The 21,303-nt window shown below is 32.7% G+C and overlaps 1 protein-coding gene across 3 annotated transcripts in view; it reads right to left on the reverse strand.

Annotated features, from left to right (window-relative positions):
- Positions 1–247: 247 nt before the first annotated feature.
- The window catches only part of LOC115887692 (ALK tyrosine kinase receptor), an 86,847-nt gene continuing 65,791 nt past the window's right edge, over positions 248–21,303 (reverse strand). For 2 of the 3 annotated variants that reach the window (XM_030907155.1, XM_030907156.1), the window contains exons 12-23: positions 21,020–21,148; positions 20,815–20,963; positions 17,306–17,487; positions 16,983–17,246; positions 15,496–15,603; positions 15,190–15,394; positions 13,919–14,204; positions 13,669–13,859; positions 12,328–12,557; positions 12,066–12,271; positions 8,062–8,265; positions 248–3,094 (exon numbers count right to left, since the gene is read on the reverse strand). In XM_030907155.1, coding sequence (XP_030763015.1) covers positions 2,843–3,094; positions 8,062–8,265; positions 12,066–12,271; positions 12,328–12,557; positions 13,669–13,859; positions 13,919–14,204; positions 15,190–15,394; positions 15,496–15,603; positions 16,983–17,246; positions 17,306–17,487; positions 20,815–20,963; positions 21,020–21,148 — 2,406 coding nt within the window. In that variant the 3' untranslated portion in view covers positions 248–2,842. The remainder of the gene's footprint in view (positions 3,095–8,061; positions 8,266–12,065; positions 12,272–12,327; positions 12,558–13,668; positions 13,860–13,918; positions 14,205–15,189; positions 15,395–15,495; positions 15,604–16,982; positions 17,247–17,305; positions 17,488–20,814; positions 20,964–21,019; positions 21,149–21,303) is intronic. The other variant, XM_030907157.1, reaches the window with a different exon arrangement.

A 21,303-nucleotide genomic window follows, 5' to 3' on the forward strand; every position in this document is an offset into this window, starting at 1 on the left:
TGGATATCCTTTGTTTTTTAATATGTAGCTTAATTTTCCAAATGCTGCCCAGGCCAGTCTTACTCGTCTCTTTATTTCAGCTGTTTGGTTTTCTTTTTTCAGTTTAATCATTTGTCCCAGATATATATACTCTTCAACTTGTTCTATTTTTTCTTGGTTTATTCTGGTTGTTATGTAGAAATGTAAAAATATGTAGTAGGAGTACTTATTGTGTAGTATTTATTGTTTTTCCTACATCTATTTTTTCACTTTAACGGTGTTTAATTAAGGATGCCTCAGTTTAAAGCAATGTTGCTGTCAAAAAGTCCACAATTCGAAAGATTTTAACATTTAACAAAAAATTAATAGACACATTTCTATCTTTCAACACGTCTTATTAGACACATTCCATAACTAAAACGGTAACGGTAAACGGATCTAATAAGTCAGCTGATCATGGTGTCTTGCACGATTAATAATTATTCTCGATTCAAGCAATCATTGTGAGCAATAAATATTTTGAAACATACTTTATAATACTGCTGTCGAGTATCTATCACAGCATTTTTGATCGTGTTATTTTTTTATTAAAAAGTTTGTTTAAACACATCGGTGTCCGAAAATTACTAGAAATGATGTTTTTAAAAAAATTCTCCTAATTATAAAGTAGGTAAAATACACGAAATTTGGCGATTTTTCACAAGATCTGGAATTTTTTGTGAAGTTGAAGGAATATGAAGATTTTTTAAGGCTCCGTTAAAGAAATTCGCTTGCAAATTTCTGGCAACACTAGTTCGCCAAGTTCTTTGATATACTGCTTCCACAACCTCTTCATTCCATGGCCCAAGCCTTTGCTAAAAGTTATAAATACAATATATGAACAATTTCGATACATAAAACAAATATTTTAGACACTCTTGTGTTTTTATATTGTAGTTTTAATGTTTGATAAAGACTTTTATAATGTCACCTGTCAAGAATTTCAGCAGTCTAGGTATATTTTTAATCATATCATTCTTCGAAGCGTTTGATGTTGTGATATGCTCCTTCCTTAATCTTTTTATTCAAAGGTTCATTGTGAACACTAATGACATTAGTCTGTTATTTTAGTTTCAAGATCTAACCTGCACTCTCATTTAAAGTCTGAACTTAAACAATGACTCTTTATTTTTTGTTTTTGAACTATTTTGAGTAAAAAATCTTCTTTTTCTTGTATATTATACGTAAAAACTAATCAAATAGCCAACCAACTTTGCAAAACAATTTTTTTAACAAAAATGTCTTACTATTATGCTAAAAGTGTAACCTACACTACTACTTAGAGAATTACATCTCTTTTTAAAAAAAATTACATGTTTTGTCATATGAACTCAAACTTGAAAGTGAAATAAAAGTAAGGTTAACAGTTAGTGGTTTCAATTTGTTAGCTTAAGATCTAAGAAAATGGATGAGATATCCTACTGATGCTTACATTCACATATGTAATTTTCCTTATATCGAAGTATCTACTATAGAAACAGAAATTTATCAAAAAGTCTTATAGAAATGTCTCCACAGTATACGTAAAATTATTTTTGAGTATTTTTAAAAGCGTGTCTCATATATGATTACCGCTCGTAATTGGTAATCTTACAAGATACCTGTGCTTATACCATTTAAATTAAAGATAATATCGCCTGTAACATTCCAAATAAAATGTTTGTTTAATGTTAAAGCCCCCATAGACGATCAGTTTTTTAGCACAGGCTGACTGCCCAGGCCAGTTTGCGCAATTTAACTTGTACTGCTGCAAAAACACAGAAGTCTTCTCAAGAAATGAACAAGCCACAAAGGTAAAGATATTATACACTATACAGGCAACCTGTGCAAAAAACTCAACGTCTGTGAGGATCTTTAGATCTTTAGACATATCTAATTTTTTTTCTATAATTAAGCAAAACATATTTGCATTTACTTGTACTTTACAATAGAAAATATGAAGAGTAATCCTAGATCATATATTATTCTTACGTGGATAAGTGTCGCATGGAAACTGTCGCAAACATATCAACGACTTCCATTTATCTTCTTTTTTTGTTGCACAAGTGGTGCAACCTATATTATCCTTGTTGAGGGCCTATCGTCCACGCGCCAAATTTGAACAGTAATTTTAAAAATTTAATTTGTAAAATGCATATATTTGAAAAATATATTTATATTATTATATTTGAAAAATATATGCATTTTACAAATACTAATTAGAAAGTACTTAAAATATAAGTACTTTCTAAACCGTATAAAATTGTGATTATTTTAGAAATACGTGCAACTATGAATGCGCATGCGCAAAGTAAGGTCCTCGGGAAAGACAAACCTATTGAACGTTTCATAAGTGCAATAAAGAAGGTTTGAAAATGGCATGTCGTGATGTTGGGGACATATTTCTTAATGCTAAACTTATGGCGTTTATTTATCCACGCAAGTATATGTAATCTAGGAGAGTAATACTCCTAACACACTCTTCTATGAAACCAAGTATCTAACAAAGTATAAAGTAGCATAGAACCCGAAGAAAGCATCATAGTAGCCTTTGAAAGCTTGTTTTGGCATATATATCCCTGCATATCGATAATAAAACAGTGACATAAAAACTTTTCGAAAAATTAATATATCGAAGTTATCATCGACTGTCATTTCAAATGCCACTGAGATGCAGTTCTTTTTTTCAATTATGTCGTATAATATAATATAAGTTGTATAAAATGTCTTTTTTAGCGAGTGGGGGTCTTTTTTTAATTCGATATGCCTTCATTACTGTCTCTCATTTTTATATATAAACCATAACCCAGTCAACTAGACCCGATTTTTTTAGTACTCTCTCCATCTAACAATTGATCTCGCCAGTGCTCTTGCTGACGTATTTGATACCGTAGCCGCCATTTTGGACTACGCCGTTCTCGTCTATGTTGGCGTATCTTTTCGCTTGTTTCGGCGTCATCACCGATTTGGCAAGCGCGCCTGCATCGAGGGAAACCCCCGATTTCACCGAAGTCGGGACGTTTTTTACCATGAAATTGTTGTTGTGGCCCGTACCGGTGCCGGTGGCTCCGTTGTCTAATGAGAGCAACTTATCTACCTAATAAATAGAAAAAAATGTTAAATACCTACTGCTAAAAATAATTATTTTCTAAAATAAAAGTTATATAGGTTGGCTACTTTTTATTTCTCGCCAATTTGTAGAAAACTAGCGCCCTCTGTGACTGAAAGTCAAATTAAAATTCTACTTTTACACCACTCCTTGTATTCTTTACGCTATATCTATATTCGATATCAATTAAACTTTTAGTTACTTAATCGAGGGCGTGATTTTTAAATTCATTGTTGCCAACCATGGACATATTCGGCGCCGGGCTGACTAACTGGAATTTAAATTTCCCGCTGGGGATTCAGGTGGTAGCTCTGCTGTAAAAAATGCCACATTTATTTATTTATTTTCTAACATTGTCATTCGTTCTGACACTTTAGGGTGCATCCACACTATCCTAGAAACGGCGTATCGGCGTAACGGCGTAACGACCTTGAATAAATTTCCAGTAATTCTATTGGCTAAAAAATTCATCTGTCAGAAATTTTATCTGTCAAATTCATCTGTATTAAAAATTTCAGCCAATAGAATTACTGGAAATCTATTCAAGGTCGTTACGCCGTTACGCCGATATGCCATTTCTAGGATAGTGTGGTTACACTCTTAGTTTTGTATTACTATTTTTTGGTTTAAATAATTGTGCTGTGGTATTTTAAGTTAATTTTTTTTACAACCAGCAGTCGAACATTGTTCGTTTTAGAACCTTATTTTGTGCAAAGTGTACAAGATAGCTTATAATAGTCTTAAAAAACTCATCGCAACTTTATTAGAATATTTTGAACGGGAAAGCGGTAGTAACGGCCCTTTATGTTCCTTAACTGCTGTTAAGAAGGTGAGTTTGTTGATGTTAATAATAACTGTTTATATATTTATAATTAATTTATTTTTGTTTCCTAAAACATTTTGATTAAAAGAAAATATGTAAAAGTGCGCAACGCTGTGCCGGTAAAGCTTAATCACGTGACTAAAGTTTATTTGATATGAACTATGTATATTAACACATCGGTATACCGATCTGGTCATCGAAACTGCGTGGTTTCGATTTTAAGGTGTGAGACAGTGGTGCAGACAGCTTAAATGAAAAATCGAATGTATTAAAAATAGACAAAAGTTTGGTTAATACATTTTTTCTATGCCGGATTGTGCATCAAAATTTCAAACCGCACAAGTAGGTGTTTACAATAGTATATTATTGAACGAGCAATTTATGCTAGCCATTATTCACGCAGGTTTGCGTCACGAGCCGTAGGCGAAAGGCAAGAGTGAATAATGGCTATAAATCGCGAGTTGAATACTATACTTTGTCCACGGCGATTATAATAATTATGAGGAGTGTTTGAATTTGTATTTTTAATGTTAGTGTTACTATTAATTATTGTATTCATGTTTTAGGGGAAAATATCACTACCTACTTAAAATTTGGTAATTTCAAACGTCAAAATTAACTAAAAGATAATAAAAACGTCAATATCATCAATTGCTATGCATCGAGAGTCGCAGTCATCTCGAACTATTCTATTTTCAAATATTTGGGGAGTTTATTATTAGATGTGTTTTACGACATACCTGTATATTAGTACTTTTTTCTACCACCTTTATTAAAATAAATTTGTTGAAAAATCATAGATCGTACCACCAGCAGCTGACTTTTTGTTGTTTTGTGTAACTAAAGTTGGTAATTTGTGTTTTATTTATCGTTATATATGTATTTGAATTTTATTGATGCTGCTTCAAGTTTTTTGCAATAAAACATACTTCTACCAACTTTAGTTGAGTACAGTTGTTGTTGGAGAACGATAAATTGGAGTACAAGCATCTGACTTTTTGTTGGTTTGTGTAACTAAAGTTGGTAATTTTTATTTATTTAAAGTTATATATGTATTTGAATTTCATTGATATTATTTCAAGTTCTTTGCATGAAAATATCGTACCAACATTCTTTAGTCAATCAGGAGATCGATTTTTGTTCCGTTGCAATGGCAACTAAATATATTAATAACACGGATTCGGAAAACGAATTTATGCCTTTAGCAATCCTCCAGTCTAGAAAGTTTTTATAGACAGATATGTAATGATCCTGGTGATGTTAGACTTGTGTGGTAGCAATCCAAGATTTGTTTGGTTTGGCCGCCTCTGCTATCTCTGGTGGTATACAGAGCTCATTATAATTCTCATAATTCATTTTTTGATTTTAAACGAGTTCTTGATATGCCACTTAATAATCACTACCTACTTAACATGTGACAGTTTTAAACGTCAAAATTAATAAAAAGAAAAGATAAGAAAGACGTCAAATCATCCATGCCGCGTATCCGGATGTTGTGAGTGTCACGGTCAGGGCCGGCGGAAGGGAAATATTGAGACCGGGCGAGAACACTGTCTGGCGCCCCCTCCCCCCCACCCCTGATGGCTATTATAACTACCTCTTTCTTTCAATAGTATACTTTAACTACAACTATGCATATTTATGCTACTTTAGCAATAAATTTTCAAAGACACTTCAAAATTCTTCTCTTCATTCAATTTTAATCTGCGGTTGTTGTTTTTTCTGTACCGAGTGAGTCTTGAAAGTGACTCATCCCTATAACTTTTTTATTATTTTTTTTTGATAAAAAAAAACGAGTTTTGGTACATTATTAAATGACATAAATTAGGATTGATTGACGTATTCAATTGTTTTTGGTCACTTCCTGTTTCACCGGAAATGACTAAAACTTTTGATTTTTAAATGGCACTTCAGTATATTTCTACTTTATTCGATAGAAAATGACACTCAGAGTAGAATGACATATCATATGTCAACTTTTGACATTTTTGTCAAAAAAAAATATATTTTAAATTTCAATCTAGAGTGCTATGACTCTGTTAAGACTCTGTTAAAAACACTAATTTTTAAATAAGGAGACTTGGAAAAATAGATTTGATCGTCTAATGTAATGTGATCGTCGTGTCTTATCCTGGCCGGTTAAAAGATGTCTTAATCGTATTTTTAATAATATCTCAATTTTTTCAAATGGAACAAGGTTGGCTCATTAGCATATTTGGAAAAGGCATTTTCTTAAGAATAATTTAGTACCACACATTTTGTATTTCGAGTCAAGTTGTCGTTATGAATCGCATGTTACAATTTCAAATAAAGCATATGCGTAAATGTCAAAAAATTGACATATGTCATAGAGTAGAAATATACCGAGGCTGGCATTTGGGGTGGCATTTAAAAATTAAAAGTTGTAGTAATTTCCGGTGAAACAGGAAGTGACCAAAAACAAATGAATACTACGTCAATTAATCCTAATTTATGTCGTATACCCACATCCCAACTCTCGTTTTATTCATCTGAAAAAATAAACAAGTTATAGGGGGTGTGTCACTTTTGAGAAGCACCCGGTATATAGAGTGATAAGAAATAGAATTCCAACTTCGGCAGTCTCGTTCTGGTATAAGTGATGTTTGAAAACATCAGTATTTAGTTGCAAGCAGTTTTTATTATTTTCCTATAAGAATTTAAGAAATTTTTCTTTTCTTTTTCACAGTAAATTATTTCGTGCAGAATCAGTATATGATCAGATACAGTTTTGTCGGCTTTAAAATGAGGTTCAGCTAGTGTTTGAGATGCATTCCTTTGCCTTGCTCCAATGAGAAAATTCTACGATGCTACTACAGGCTACTACCATTTTCCATGTATTACCACCGTTATTACTACATATTCAATCCGGAACAATCAAAACTACCGAAAGATTGATATTTTCCCCACTACTGTTAATAATTTTTTTTTAAATTAATGAAGCAAACTTTATAAGTTTTTTTTTATAATAAGGATATCGGAATCCTCTTGAGCTTCTTGCGAATGAATATTTGCCTCATATAATTTTAGAGCATATCAGCCATTAATAACAAATAAAGGATGTGGGTAGTAGAAATAGTGCGATTTTGAGCAGTCAGTCTAAAACTGTCAATTGCTATATTGCTGGCTATATTTTTTTATTTTGTTTTGTTAAAGATTCTTCCACGAAAATGAATTGGTAAATCCCAGTTTCGAATAGAGTACCCAAAAAACATACAAAATAGAAGAAATCAAAAGTATTTTTTGAGCATAATTTCAGTAAACTATAATAGGATAGGTCTAGGATATAGTAGTGTTTATAATGTTTAATCAGATATAGTAGTGTTTATAATGTTTAGTCAGATATTTTCCCTGTGTGGTGTAGTAACTGCTGATATTTTAATGTGAAAATTGATAGTACCGATTAATTATTATTGATCTGGTTATTCGTTACTATATGTTCAGATGACTGTTTTTGAGTATTTTAGTTGCTGTCGTGGCGCCCCTTCCATCCAGCGCCCTGGGCGGCCGCCCGGGTCGCCCGGCCCTTCCGCCGGCCCTGGTCACGTTGGCATAGCAACAAATGTAAAGTAAATGCAAAGTGTGATTTATCATAATTCACTGTTATCAGCTGTTACATTTCACTCTGTTACAAATATGGGCACCATATTCCTTCTGCTAGGAAGTAGAATATTGATTTATTATTCAGTGGTCGTGGACAAACTTTATTTTTCACAATTAGTTACTCATTTTACTACAGCTGTAATAGATTTGTAAACATCACCATGCATGAACATTATTGAATAGCTTAGATATATTATCGTCATTTATTATTTTATTTCTCCTACGAACCGGCAGCACTGTATGCGCCTTTTTATTTCGTCTCTCTGTCCACTGATCGTATATATTTATCTCTGTCGTGTGCATTAAAGTACAGACTAAGGAAGTAAAGTGACCAGGGCTAGTATAAAACACCTACGCTCACAGGATTCGAGTATTTAAGTTCTAAGTCAATCCATTCTGAAGCAGCGAACATAGTCAAAACATTATATCGCTAAGGAAACATCATTTGTAGTGACCAAACATCACTGAATGATAAAATTAATAATAATCTTTTTAACAGAAATAGACCTACACTCTGATTATTCTCCTCATCCTTGTTGTTATCAACTAGAAGTGGTTGGGTCGATTTAGAGTTGGGCATTATGAATGACGTCTCCCAGTGATCGTTCGAACTGTCTGGAATCAACTTCTCCACGGAAGACGTTGATTCTATCGGATCCGGAGTGGTGGGAACCGTATGGTTAGGTACCAAATAGTCTGAAGCATTCGGTAACACCTACAAAAAATGGTATGTCTCAATAAAAAAAACAAAACTATACAGGGTTGTTCACCACATACGACTCAGAGTATTGTAGCTAAATGATTAGATTTTTACAAATTGTAAGTTTTGGGTTCGTTTAAGGATTATTAAGCTACAATTTAAAAATATTTTTACAAGATACAGAGTGTCCCAAATAAATAAAAAATATCAAAGTTGTATTTTTTTAAATGGAACACCCTGTATATTATTACATTTTTAGTTTCTACCATTAAAATAAAGGTAAATTTGATTAAGGTTTATTACACTTAAACCTTACCGTTTTTGAAATATTTTCAATTTTGTCAAATTGCAGTCAAAATTTTAAGGCTTCATTTCTCCAAGGGTAACAAAGTTTTTATTACTAAACATTTACTGAAGTTTATTTATTGATCAGTTATTGTGTTGCAATAATAAAAATTATACTACCTTATAAAGAGGGTTTAAAATTTTATTTTAAATTTTAAATTACTGGTTTTAAACGGCAATAACTTGTTTAATTTAAATGGAACGCCCTGTATATTTTAGGAGAATCAGATGCATAAGTTAATTATCTATCAAATTGTATTATACCACTTTTTACCCATCCCTTCAAGTTTTCGTAGAAAATGCATTTTCTTATAATTTAGACCTCATTTATCAATATACCCATGGAATATTGACATTTTAGATTGTTTTTAAAGCAACACATGTACAAAATGTACAGGCTAGTAATATTATCGTTTTTAGCAAAACGATAATATTACTAGCCCATTTGTATGCAAAAAGACAACTATTTAAATCTTTATAAAAGAATATACCATTAATTAAATAAACCACCATTATTTCCGCCCAAATACTAATTAATTACATACTTAATTATGTTCGTTAATAAATTATTCTAAATAAATGTGGATTTGGAATCAGAAATCAATATAATAATAAGTTATAAAAATGGATGTCTCTGTTGTTATAAATAAGCATTTTTCAAAAAATGAAATATGATTTTTAAAGTGTTACTTTTTACCACACTGTCTAATACATATAAAAAATTAAGTTTTTTAGTATTTGGACCAATTACTATTAATCAACGCAAACAATCAATTAATGTAGTTTGAATACTGGAATCATATTAATTGGTCCTCTTTAACAAATATTTAAACAGTTTTTTTTATTTTTTAATGAAATAAACAAACTATATCGACAATATTAGTATCTGTACTCTTTAAAAATTTGGTACATGTTTAAAAATAATCTAAAATATCAGTATTCCATGGGTATATTGATAAATGAATTTAAAATTACACGAAAATACATTTTCTACGGAAACTTGGAGCGATAGGTAAAAAATGGCGTAATACAATTTGATGGACAATTAAATTGTGCATCTGAGTCTCATAAAATATACAGGGTGTTCTATTTAGATTAAACAAGTTATTGTCGTTTAAAGCTAGTAATTATTTAAAATAAAATTTTAGACACTCTGTATAAGGTAGTATAATTCTTATTATTGCAACACAATAACTGATCAATACATAAACTTCAGCAAATATTTAGTATTAAAAACTTTGATACCCTTGGAGAAATGAAGCCTTAAAATTTTGACTGCAATTACACAAAATTGAAAATATTTCAAAAACGGTAAGGTTTAAGTGTAATAAACCTTTATCAAATTTACCTTTATTTTAATGGTAGAAACTAAAAATGTAATAATATACAGGGTGTTCCATTTAAAAAAATACAACTTTGGTATTTTTTATTTATTTGGGACACTCTGTATCTTGTAAAAATATTTTTAAATTGTAGCTCTAATAGTCCTTCAACGAATACAAAACTTACAACTTGTAAAAATCTAATCGTTTAGCTACAATACTCCGTGTCGTATGTGGTGAACAACCCTGTATAAGACTAAGGAAAAAGTATTTCTATAAACTTGACAATACCGCGAAAGTGTTTTAATATGGCCGACTTGACTTCTGGTTGACCAGTAGCGTTTCAATCTTTTTATCATGTTAAAATATAAAGTAACGTGCACTCAAAAATTTGCTGGGTTTCTTTTACGTTGAGTCCAAAAATGTTAATAATAATTAAGGTATGTTGAAAAAATACATATTTCTTAAACAATAATTAAAATAACTATTTAATAAGAAATATACAGGGTGATTACCAGGGAAACCGCTAACAACTACAGTAAACACCAACACACTAAGAAAAAAATCCAGTGAATATGAACAGCTGCTGGACAGCAGGCTGCCTGATGAAGAAACAAACACACAACAGCTCATGGACACTGTACCAAACTGAAAAACTAGAAGCACAAATTAACGAACTAAATACAGCCAGGAATAAAGTGGGTCTCAAAGAGAACTTAGCAAAAACTAAAGTAATGTACAACGAACTAGTGGACAGAAAAGACATACCAATAAATAACACAACACTGGAAATAGTAGAAGACTACATATTTTTGGGACAACTAATAGACAGCTCGGGATCTCTACTACCAGAAATCAACAGAAGAATTAAGTTAGCATGAAAAACTTATGGAAGAAACTCAATCATATTCAAATCTAGAATGCCACTTTATCTAAAGAAGAAAACATTCGACCAATGTGTACTACCAGTCATGACCTATGCATGCGAAACCTGGACACTTAAAACGGACATCATAAGGAAACTGCAGGTCGCACAACGCTCAATGGAACGAAATATGCTGGGAATAACCAAGAGAGACCATTAAAGAATAGAGTGGATACGACAAAAGACCCAGGTAATAGATGTTATCCACAGAGTTAAATCCCTCAAGTGACAATGGGCAGGACACCTGGCAAAAAGGACGGTCAACAGATGGATCACAAAAATTACAGCATGAAACCCACGAGGAATTAAGAGACCTAAAGAAGACCGAACCTGAGAAACGCCATACTTGGAAATGTCTCCAAAAAATCCTATATGGGTATTTCGCCACTGCAAGAAAATCTACAAAATAAAATAGTTATTTTTTGTAAACACTGCTGGGCGTTAATCCAAACGGAAACTACTTGTTAGCAGTTAGGTTTACAGATATACAACTTTGCCTAGCGAACAAAAAAATGCTTAACGTTTCGGAAAGTTTATCTATTTCCGTCGTCGGAAGCAAAAAAATACAAAGAACAAAGAAAAAACTATTTAAAATATTTAAATTCAAGTATTGGAAATGGTTGAATAAGCTGAAAATGATGATGATGATACAAGGTAAGGCTCAAATAAATGCACATATTTTAGAAGTGGTATATTTCGATTCCAGGAATATTTGTGAAACTTTCTAGCAAAAAAAACGTTGTTTTTTAAAAAATGTTTGTTGAATTTTTTGTTCAATTTTCAGTTAAAAACATATCTTGATAATATGCCAACATAGGGAGTACGAAAACCCAGAAAAAATCCGGTGGTTCTGAAAATTGAAGCAAAGTATCATTTTTTTTAATTTCCAAAGTAAACAACCATAGACGTTGATTTACAATAATCTCACTATAAACCAAGTCCTGACAAAATGTATTTCTGAATTTTTGTTTTTTTTTGACACTTTGTATAAAATCAGTCATAAAATACACAAATAAAAAATAATCACCGAAAAGCAAAACAAACGCATCTGAAGAGAAAAGTCAAACAAAAGTAACTATAAAGGTGTTTCAAAATGACGACCACAAACTTCCATTTCTTGTGCCAATTTTTTTTTTCGTTAGCGTATTTAGCTTCTTCTGTAGCATTTTAATTCAATGTTATACCTACATAAATTAAAATTAAAAGATCATTTTTAAGATTACCTGTAGACAATTCTCGTTAGAGTCGCTAGGTCTAATCACTGTAGTGTCTCTTTCACTGGACACCGCCCTGTAGAACATAGGCAACGGTGCGTTGATCACATCAGGATCTTGAGCACAGTATCCTAACCTCTCCATTATCGTGGAAAAACTAGGCCTGTCTTCCGGTTGGGGGTGCCAACAGGACGCCATTATACCGTATATTGGACCTAGAAATAAATAATACACCAATAAAAAATCACCCAACAAAAAAAAGAAATATAACCTGGGCAATTTTCTGGTCTATCTAAACGACCTCCCTGAATAACTAGGTCCATAACCTCCCTGTTAGTGCATCCAGTGTATGGCATAAAGCCCATTTTCATTATTTCCCAAAGGAGGATACCGAAAGACCAAACATCTGTCTTGGAACTGAAAATACCTTCCAGAAATGCTTCTGGAGGCATCCATTTCACTGGAAGCATGGCTTTACCGTCCTTTCTATAGTAATCCGCTCTGCAAATAAACAGCATTTAGTTTTGGATATGAAAAAAAAAAACATAGAAATATAGAGTCTGACAAAAGGATCTGAAACAACGGAGCAACAGTAATGCAGATTTCTAAAAACATCGCAGATTTCATTCAAAAAATATCCAGAGGCGTGTTTTTTATAAAAATATATTAGGAATTTCTTTAATATTTTCCAGTAAACTATAGTAATATTTATTAGAAAGCGTGTACTATTTATGCACAAATCAAATTAAGTTAAAGGTATAGAATACAATACAATATCTCCGCCACTGGATATTTCAATACTAGTCACTACTTCCACTGTTTTCAAGGATGGGCATAAAGTTGAGTGTAACACTGGCCAATATGAACACGTTATGCGCATGTCCATCGCCTGGCAACGAAACGTGCGAGAATTTCGACCAATCAGTTTAGTTGTTAGGAATGGTATCATTCGCTTTCTCAGCGTTGCCGGCTTGTCCCAAACGGATGATATCGTAGGAAATGTTTACCTTTTATGATAGACCAATGGATGAAATCAGATGAGAACGTTGATTTTTTTGCCTGCATTCTTTTCGCTGCTTCAGATCCTTTTTTAGACCATACCAACAGGTATGGTAGGCTATTAAGATCGAAAAAAAAAGTTTTTTTAATTTCACTCAAAATGAGTTATTTGGGTCATAAATGACCTAAATACAAAATATTTTCATGGTGTCTGTCTGTCTGTCTGTCTCTCTGTCTGTCTGTCCGTCTGTAACACGATAACTCAAAAACCGCTAAACCGATTTTAACCAAATTTGGCACAAAAATACTGTGGCACCAGAGAATCTGGCCATTAGTTTTTGGTGGGGGTGGGGGGTTGGTAAGGGTGTATGGGAGGGGGTTAAAAATTTTAAAAAATCGTAACTCCAAAATTTCAATAGCTAGCGAAACGCGGTTTTCAATTTAAGATTAGGAATAATATTTGCAACAAAATTTGTAATAACATAAAAATCAGTCAAAGTCGCAGTTTTTGAGATAATTGAAACTAAAATAACTGCATACCAACTTTTTATTAACTTATTTTAGTATGGGCGGCTATACGTGCCTCCCGGCGCCAATTTTTTTAGATACTAACCTATAGATATCTCTAGACATTCCAAAGTCAGCTATCTTGGTAACACGCCCAGGACCTTTGGTGGTTAACAGACAGTTCCTAGCGGCTATGTCTCTATGAATAAAGCGTTTTTCTTCTAGGTAACTACATCCTCTAGCGACATCTATCGCTATAAGCAACAGATCTTTCATTGTTATCGGACTAGGTCGATCCTAAACACAAAAAACAAACAAATATATTTCTACATAACCTAAAAATCATTAAAACTCACTGGTTTAGGCCTGGATTCCCTCAAAAAGTTCTTGAGATCTCCCCCGGTAAGAAGTTCCAGTATAATAAACTTAGGATGCTTGTCAAAACATACACCAATGAAATGAACTATGTTGGGATGATCGAACTTGGACATTATCAGTGCCTCGGTGATGAAATCGTCTTCTGCTGGCTTAGTTGTCATTTCCTGCAGGGTTTTGACAGCTACAGGCATTTCAACGGTATCTCCCGGTCTTTGACGGTAGAAGCCTTGGTAGACTTCACCAAAAGCACCCTGACCAAGAGCCCTAATGAAAAAAAAACGTTATTACAGGAATTAACATAAGCATACAGGGTGGCCCATCGAAAACGTTCCGCAAGGCATAACGGCCAGGGTAATTTCCAGGGTAATTTTTTTTTCAGAAAATTCAAAAACACGACAATTTTGTTGGTGATGGGGACAATTTTTGACCCAAAAATGATTGCAAATTCTTCAACCTTCAAGCGGGGGTGTCATCCCCCATTTTTTTTTCAAATGGGAAGGGGGGTCAAGTGGTACCGCAGTGAAAAGGGCTTTCTATTCTCTATACTTTCCCTCTTCTTTTTTGAAAATCGGTCGAGTCATTGAGAAAATATGAAGGATTGAAATTTGAAAAGTTTATTTAAACATTTATCAGAGTAAAAGGACAAATTCCCGTATATTAACTATATACATTGAGATACACTCCAACTCAAAATGTATATAAACAACTTTGGTGTAGTTAACTGAATATATTTAAAGCCAAAAATTGTGGTATATAATTTTTTGATTCTGAATTATGCTATTATAAATTTTTGATACAGAAACAAATACACATTTTAAATCAAAAGCAATAAATCTTTAAATAAAAATAATGTGACAAAAAATCTTTGTAGTTTAATGAAATAATATAATAATCATGTTCGATTATGGTTAATAAACTTTTTTGATGAATAAGGGGCAACCTAGCAATTGTCTGCACCTGGTTTGTGTATCTTGGGTACCTTCGTTTTAATGTAATAACAATATATAGTTTATTCACATCATACAATTACAATAATTATTACAACGATTGATCATAAATCAGCATAACTGTAACTTATATGAACTCAAAATTACTAACAATGTACGGCAAATAAACAAAAACAACATACTAAAATGTATGATTGCGCGTAGGTTGTAGGTTTTGTATACTGTTTGTTTATTTATACTATTTATCTATGAGAATTAACACGTAACCGACAAAACTAACTATATCAAAGATATTTACTTACTTTACTAAACGTAATTGATCTCTCGGTATATGCTGAAGATCAGTAATTGTAGTAATGACACCGCCAAACTCATAAGTAGGGTTATATTGAGCTGTCATGCTTCCAGAGGCTTGTCTGAGCCTGCTGAGTTGCAGGTCAGGAACGGGACAGCCTTTTCTTCGTAACAAGCCGGAAACTTGTTGCTGGTACCTGTTATCTGAAAATACTAGTTAATTTTAGTTGTTAACTGATATATTTGTGATGGGAACTCGATGGGGGTTATGTCAAAGTGAAGACTTTGATGATTGCAGTATAAAAGAAACTTACATAGCACGAAGCAGACCACGGCAAAGGCTACGGTGAGGCAAAAAACTGTTACAATGAGAACAACGACGAACCATGGTGGGTACTGTGATTCCATTTGGATTTGTATCGCTGAAAAATTAATAATATAAAAATTGTGAATTGTGACAATGTGAATTCATGTTAAGTAAAACAAGTATAGGGACAGTCTTCTTCAAATGTGAATATATATTTATTTGAGAAAGTCAATGTGCTGAATTTTACACAATATATGATAGATATACAGTACGTAGATCCGTTCTGTAGCTAAGGGGGCATTTGTAAAGTGTAAGCGAAATTCTCTTTTAGCAAGCAATTCGTAGGCGTACTATAAATATCTTAAATAAACATTACTTATAAAAAAAATCAAAGATACCTGATTAGTTTTATTTTTTTCAACGGTTTTCTACGTAAATGAGATATAATCTTTATATAAATTAAAAAATTTAAAAGAAAAACAATAAAAAGTTAATAAAATCACGGAACTATTTTACCGATAACGACTGCACTGTTCTCCAAGCTCGGTATACTACCGTTCTCGTAAAAAAAATAGACGATGCATCAAATCAATAAAACTTCGACAAATTTGCAAGTGGCCAATGTAATGAGTAAGCAGAGTGTGTTTTTTGTGGACCCTCAGCCGCGTGTATTTAGGTGGCGATCTATAAAATATATTGATGTTTATTTACATATGTTTTATAGTAAATTGGCCCTACTCCAATATTGTGTCTGCATTCTTGAAGTTCCTTTCATAGACCCACATCCAGTAGACGTACATTAAAAAATATGTTTAATAGTTTTTAGTATTAAAATTTTTGGTTTGGGTATTGATTAATTTGGTTGCCAGTTGAGTATTGACTTAAACTAGAAGAAATTGTACATGAACTAGCCAACTAGGGTGGGGCAACAGCTACCATCCACTGCGACCTTTTCAGATCCTTAGGTTACATTCTCCAGACCTATTATTTTCAAAAAGTCTAGCAACTTAGAGACCGAATCCTCCAAGCTCAGACAAAGAAACATTTAAATATCCAAGAGAGATTGCTGAGTTAAGTGGGATACAAAACCAAAAAAAAATGAACGGAGAAGAACTGCTTCTTGATCTAACTAAGTATAGCCTGAGTATTACTATAATTCTTTTAAAAAACACTTATAAGAAGACTCAAGTACAAACTAACCCTGTACAAAATTAGTTATGTTATGTAGTAATATAGAGATTCACAGCAGACTACAGGTGTGTTAAAAAACTGTTTTGGTGTATTCTGTGGTAGGTAAGTCAATTAGTGAAGAAATGATACAAAATCTGGTACAATTGTACAAAAATAATTAAGCCAAGTATACTGAAAAACAGATCATTAAAAACTTTTCATGATTGTAGGTCATTGGCACTGATATAAAAAACTATTCATTATTAAAAAATATCAAAAAAAGAAACTGGTAGGGCATGAAAATAATACTTATACATGACTTACGTATGCAAGATTTCTTATTTTCTGCTAGTCTCCACGTTTTAGGACAGACGCAGGTTACTTCCGATCGTTTTTCGTCCAGTGCTAAACATTGGTAGTCGCAATCGCAGCCTTCTATTCCCGGGATGATTACAACGTATCCCGAGCCTACGTTGTGGCCTACGTATGACGTAGACAGTCCTTGCTCCGTCCTGTAGGGGTTCACGAAGGATATTCCACCGTCGCCATTGGTAGAGTTGGCATTACCACCAGCATAGCCACCACCACCTATTAGAATTTTATGAATTACTTTACCACTAGTTTAAAAAAAGTTGAATATCCAGTACCTCCTCCATTTTTACAACCTCCTCCTCCACCTCCAAATCCTCCATCTCCTCGACCATCAGTGGAATTGTAACAAGCTTTTCCTCCAATGCCTCCCATGAGCAATGAACCTCCCATAGCTGCTTGGTGAATTGAGTTAACCAGACCTGGATACATCATCCACCCACCACCCGATCCAGCAGATCTACATAAATACATTAATTTTAGCACAGCTAGTAAATAAATTGAACTGTAATTCAAATACAGGAAGTTCTAATAAGTATAAGTTACCATTTTTTGTATTAAATATTCTTAAAAATAGTAACTTAACTTACATAATAGATATACTAGGAGTTCAATATGATAGATTGTAATACTATGATTTGTATCTGTATATTAGTGGTGGGCAAAACTGTTATTTTTAGATAACAGTTGAAACTGTTATAGTTATTTATAAAAAACAGCTTAAAAATAACAAGTTTCTTTATTTTATTGCTAAATATCTGAAAGTAATAAGTAATATCCTTGATTATGCAATTGTATAATATATACAGTATGTCCCCGGATTGTCTTTATAAAAGGAAAAACTTTTTTATTGTTGACATTTTGAGAAAAACGCGTTCTTCATAAAAAATTTTGCTTCTTCTTCGAAATCGAAATTATGTTACCATAGAAACGCCTTTTTATTTTTAGAATTCAGAAAAAATTCAACCACATATTTGGAAAAGTATAAACGGGATTAACAATAGAACAAGTAAACATTTTTATGGAGAATACATTTTTCTAAAAATGACAATAATAAAAAAGTTTTTCCTCTTATAAAGACAGTCCGGGGACATACTGTATAAACAAGGGTAATATCTAATTATTAGTATTTCAAGAGATTAATTTTTCTTAGTGCGATTCCAAATAATTTGAAGTCTGTATAATTTAGCCTTTACTTGTTTTAGAAGTTGAAAAGTAATATCTTTATTTAGTGTATTTTTAGTATCTATTGTTTGCTGTATCATTATCTCTGAATAGTAATTTTTTTTTGAAAAGCTTTAAATGGCAGCAAAAGCAACGAATATACATTATTTAAAATTAATATTATCCTCAATGTGTTTGCTACCTTTCAAACAGTCTTTTCTTAACATAGTGTTTTTATTCTTATCACCATCTATAACAGTAATAGTGTTAGACAGTGGTGAAAAATACCGATGGTAATATATTTTGTATGGTTATACAAAAAAAACTATTACGTTACAACTATTGCAATAATTTAAGACTTAGAAAAACTCAATTTTTTTTCTAAAGCATTTCTTTAGAAAAATATACATATTACTAAATAATTAACTAAATTGTTATTTCCATTTTTTATTAAGTACTTCTCATTATTATAATAAATAAATTAATCACTAAATTTCTAAGCACCACTCACAATTTCTTAAATTAAATCTTAGTAAAATTGTCTTTGAAGAGTTTTAAAATGTAGCAAAACCAATGAAAGTATATATTTAAAGATATTAATAAAAAGTAACTGAAACTTAATAACTAAGTACTGAAACATACAGCGCCATATCTCGACCTCCGCCCGTTATGCTCGTAACAGGTTGAAAAAGAACTGATGCGTTAATTCTCCAACCTGTTTCGAACCTCAATCGACAATCGACCGATGCAGCAGCGTTACTTTCCCACTCCGATTACCTCGACCGCAGCTGGTTATACTCGTAACAGGATAAAAAACATAGTATCTAAAATGACTGCTTATTTTCTATACGTTATTCTCCAACTCGTTGCGAGCCTCCATCGACGATCGACCGATGCAGCAGCGTTACTTTCCCACTCCTGTTATCTCGACCGCCAGGCGTTATGCCCGCAACTGTTTCAAAAAAGCTGCTTGTTTTATATCCTATTATTTTTAAGCTGTTGCAAGCCACGACCATCGACCGATGCAGCAGCTACGTTCGCCGTAGCGCATTCCTCACTCCGTTGTATCTCGGCGCCGCAGCGCCGCCTGTACTGATGGTTGTCGAAATAACATGTTTTCCATACTATAGTAAACGCCACGAATGTTTGGGAGTGATTCATCGCTTGATGAAGTTAGAATCCACACGCGCGCTATCTTTTTTAGATTAAAAACGTAAATTTTTACCGCAGACGTAGGTTTTTAAAGGCCCGGTCTAATCATCAGCTTGCGCTCCTCCTACTTATTCTAAAATGTTAGTGTGATTGACAAAGACGATACTATATCGCGTTTCTTTGACTGATTCGTTTTTGTGCGTCAGTCCATTGGTGTGCCTGCAGTGCGACCAACGGGGCATTCCATTTTATATTTATAACCAAATATATGTTTTGACAAGACTTTGACAGTTAAAATAACAAATTACAACAGATTATATATTGATTATTCTATGACTTGAAACACCACGGCACTGGAATTAAGTTTTATGTGACCTTGAACGGATTAATTCACATGGTAGCGATCGATGAATCACTCCCAAACATTCGTGGCGTTTACTTTAGTTGTTTTTTGGAATTGCTTCGAGCCGTATAGAATTTCGTGGCGGTGCAGAGCCCCGACTTCGTTTCACGAGCGGTCGATCTCTACATGTCGTTATTTTATATCTGTTATTTTTTAGAAGTAGTAACGGTTACGTTATGTTATTTCTAAATAATTGTTATAAAATATCAGATAGTTAAATAACAACCCATTACTACCCTATATGCATATAATAGCAGCACCAATATACCTCACAGCATGAGCAAGCAATATTAAAAACTGTAATAATTATCCGTTTATGACATTTTTAGCTACTGTAAATCCCGGAATTAACATATCGAAATTTGCATATGAATTTTGACTAAGTATGTTAATTAGTATTGAAGCAATAATGTAATTTCCTACAAGAATGTTTGCCTGTCATCATATAAAACATGAATATATTTGAAAGCAGTTAAACTTTTAGTTACGTAATCGAGGGCGCGATTTTTAAATTCATTGTTGCCAACCATGGAGATATTCGGCGCCGGGCTGACTAACTGGAATTTTAATATTGCGCTGGGGATTCAGGTGGTAGCTCTGCTGTAAAAAATGTCAAGCTGCCGCATTTATTTATTTATTTCCTGACATTGTCATTCGTTTTGACACTTTAGTTTTGTATTACGAGTTTTTGGTTTAAATAAATAGTGTTGTGATACTTTAAGCTCAAAAATGTTTACTAGCAGACCTTGCAATCGAACATTGTTCTTTTAGAACCTTTTTTAGTGAGAAGTGTACAAGATAGCTTAATAGTCGTAAAAAACTCATCGTAACTTTATTACAATATTTTGAACGGGTAAGAGGTAGTAATGGCCCTTTATGTCCCTTAAGTGTTGTTAAGAAGGTGCGTTTTGTTGATGTAAATAATAACTGTTTATATATTGATAATTAATTTATTTTTGTTTCCTAAAATATTTTGATTAAAAGAAAATATATAAAAGTGGGCAACGCTGTACCGGTCAGCCTTAATAATCATAAAACATTTTGATCATATATTTAAGCATTTCTTACTTCAGTTCTGACATTTTTCCAGTATAAGGCCTCACAGAAAGCTGTATTTCTTGCCCATGATGTCCATTATCATCAATAAATCTACTCAAACCCAATCCACCTCCACCCGCAGCTACAGCGATGGGTATTCGGTCTTTGGTTCGATTTCTCTGCAAACAATTATTAAATATAAGTAAAAAAACTTTCAACATTTAGCGATTCTTACCATAAAAACAAAAGTACCACCTCCGCCTCCTCCTCCAGTATCGTTAATGTCGTACGAAAGTATATCTCGTACTTTGTTGGGTACTTTGGCAGTTTGTATCGTGGAACAGTTACTTGTTTGACCAAGAATCTATAATAAAATATAGTATAAAATGATAACAAAAAAGCACTCTAGTCTATCAATAAAATATATATAAATAGAAAATAAAAGTGTGTGAATTAAAATGTATTTAAATAAAAATTGCAACTAAATGCTTATTTTTAGATAGAAGTGACTAAAAATGC

The sequence above is a fragment of the Sitophilus oryzae genome, unplaced genomic scaffold (genome assembly GCF_002938485.1).
Source record: "Sitophilus oryzae breed Bouriz unplaced genomic scaffold, Soryzae_2.0 scaffold_610_pilon_pilon, whole genome shotgun sequence".
Classification (NCBI taxonomy): domain Eukaryota; kingdom Metazoa; phylum Arthropoda; class Insecta; order Coleoptera; family Curculionidae; genus Sitophilus; species Sitophilus oryzae.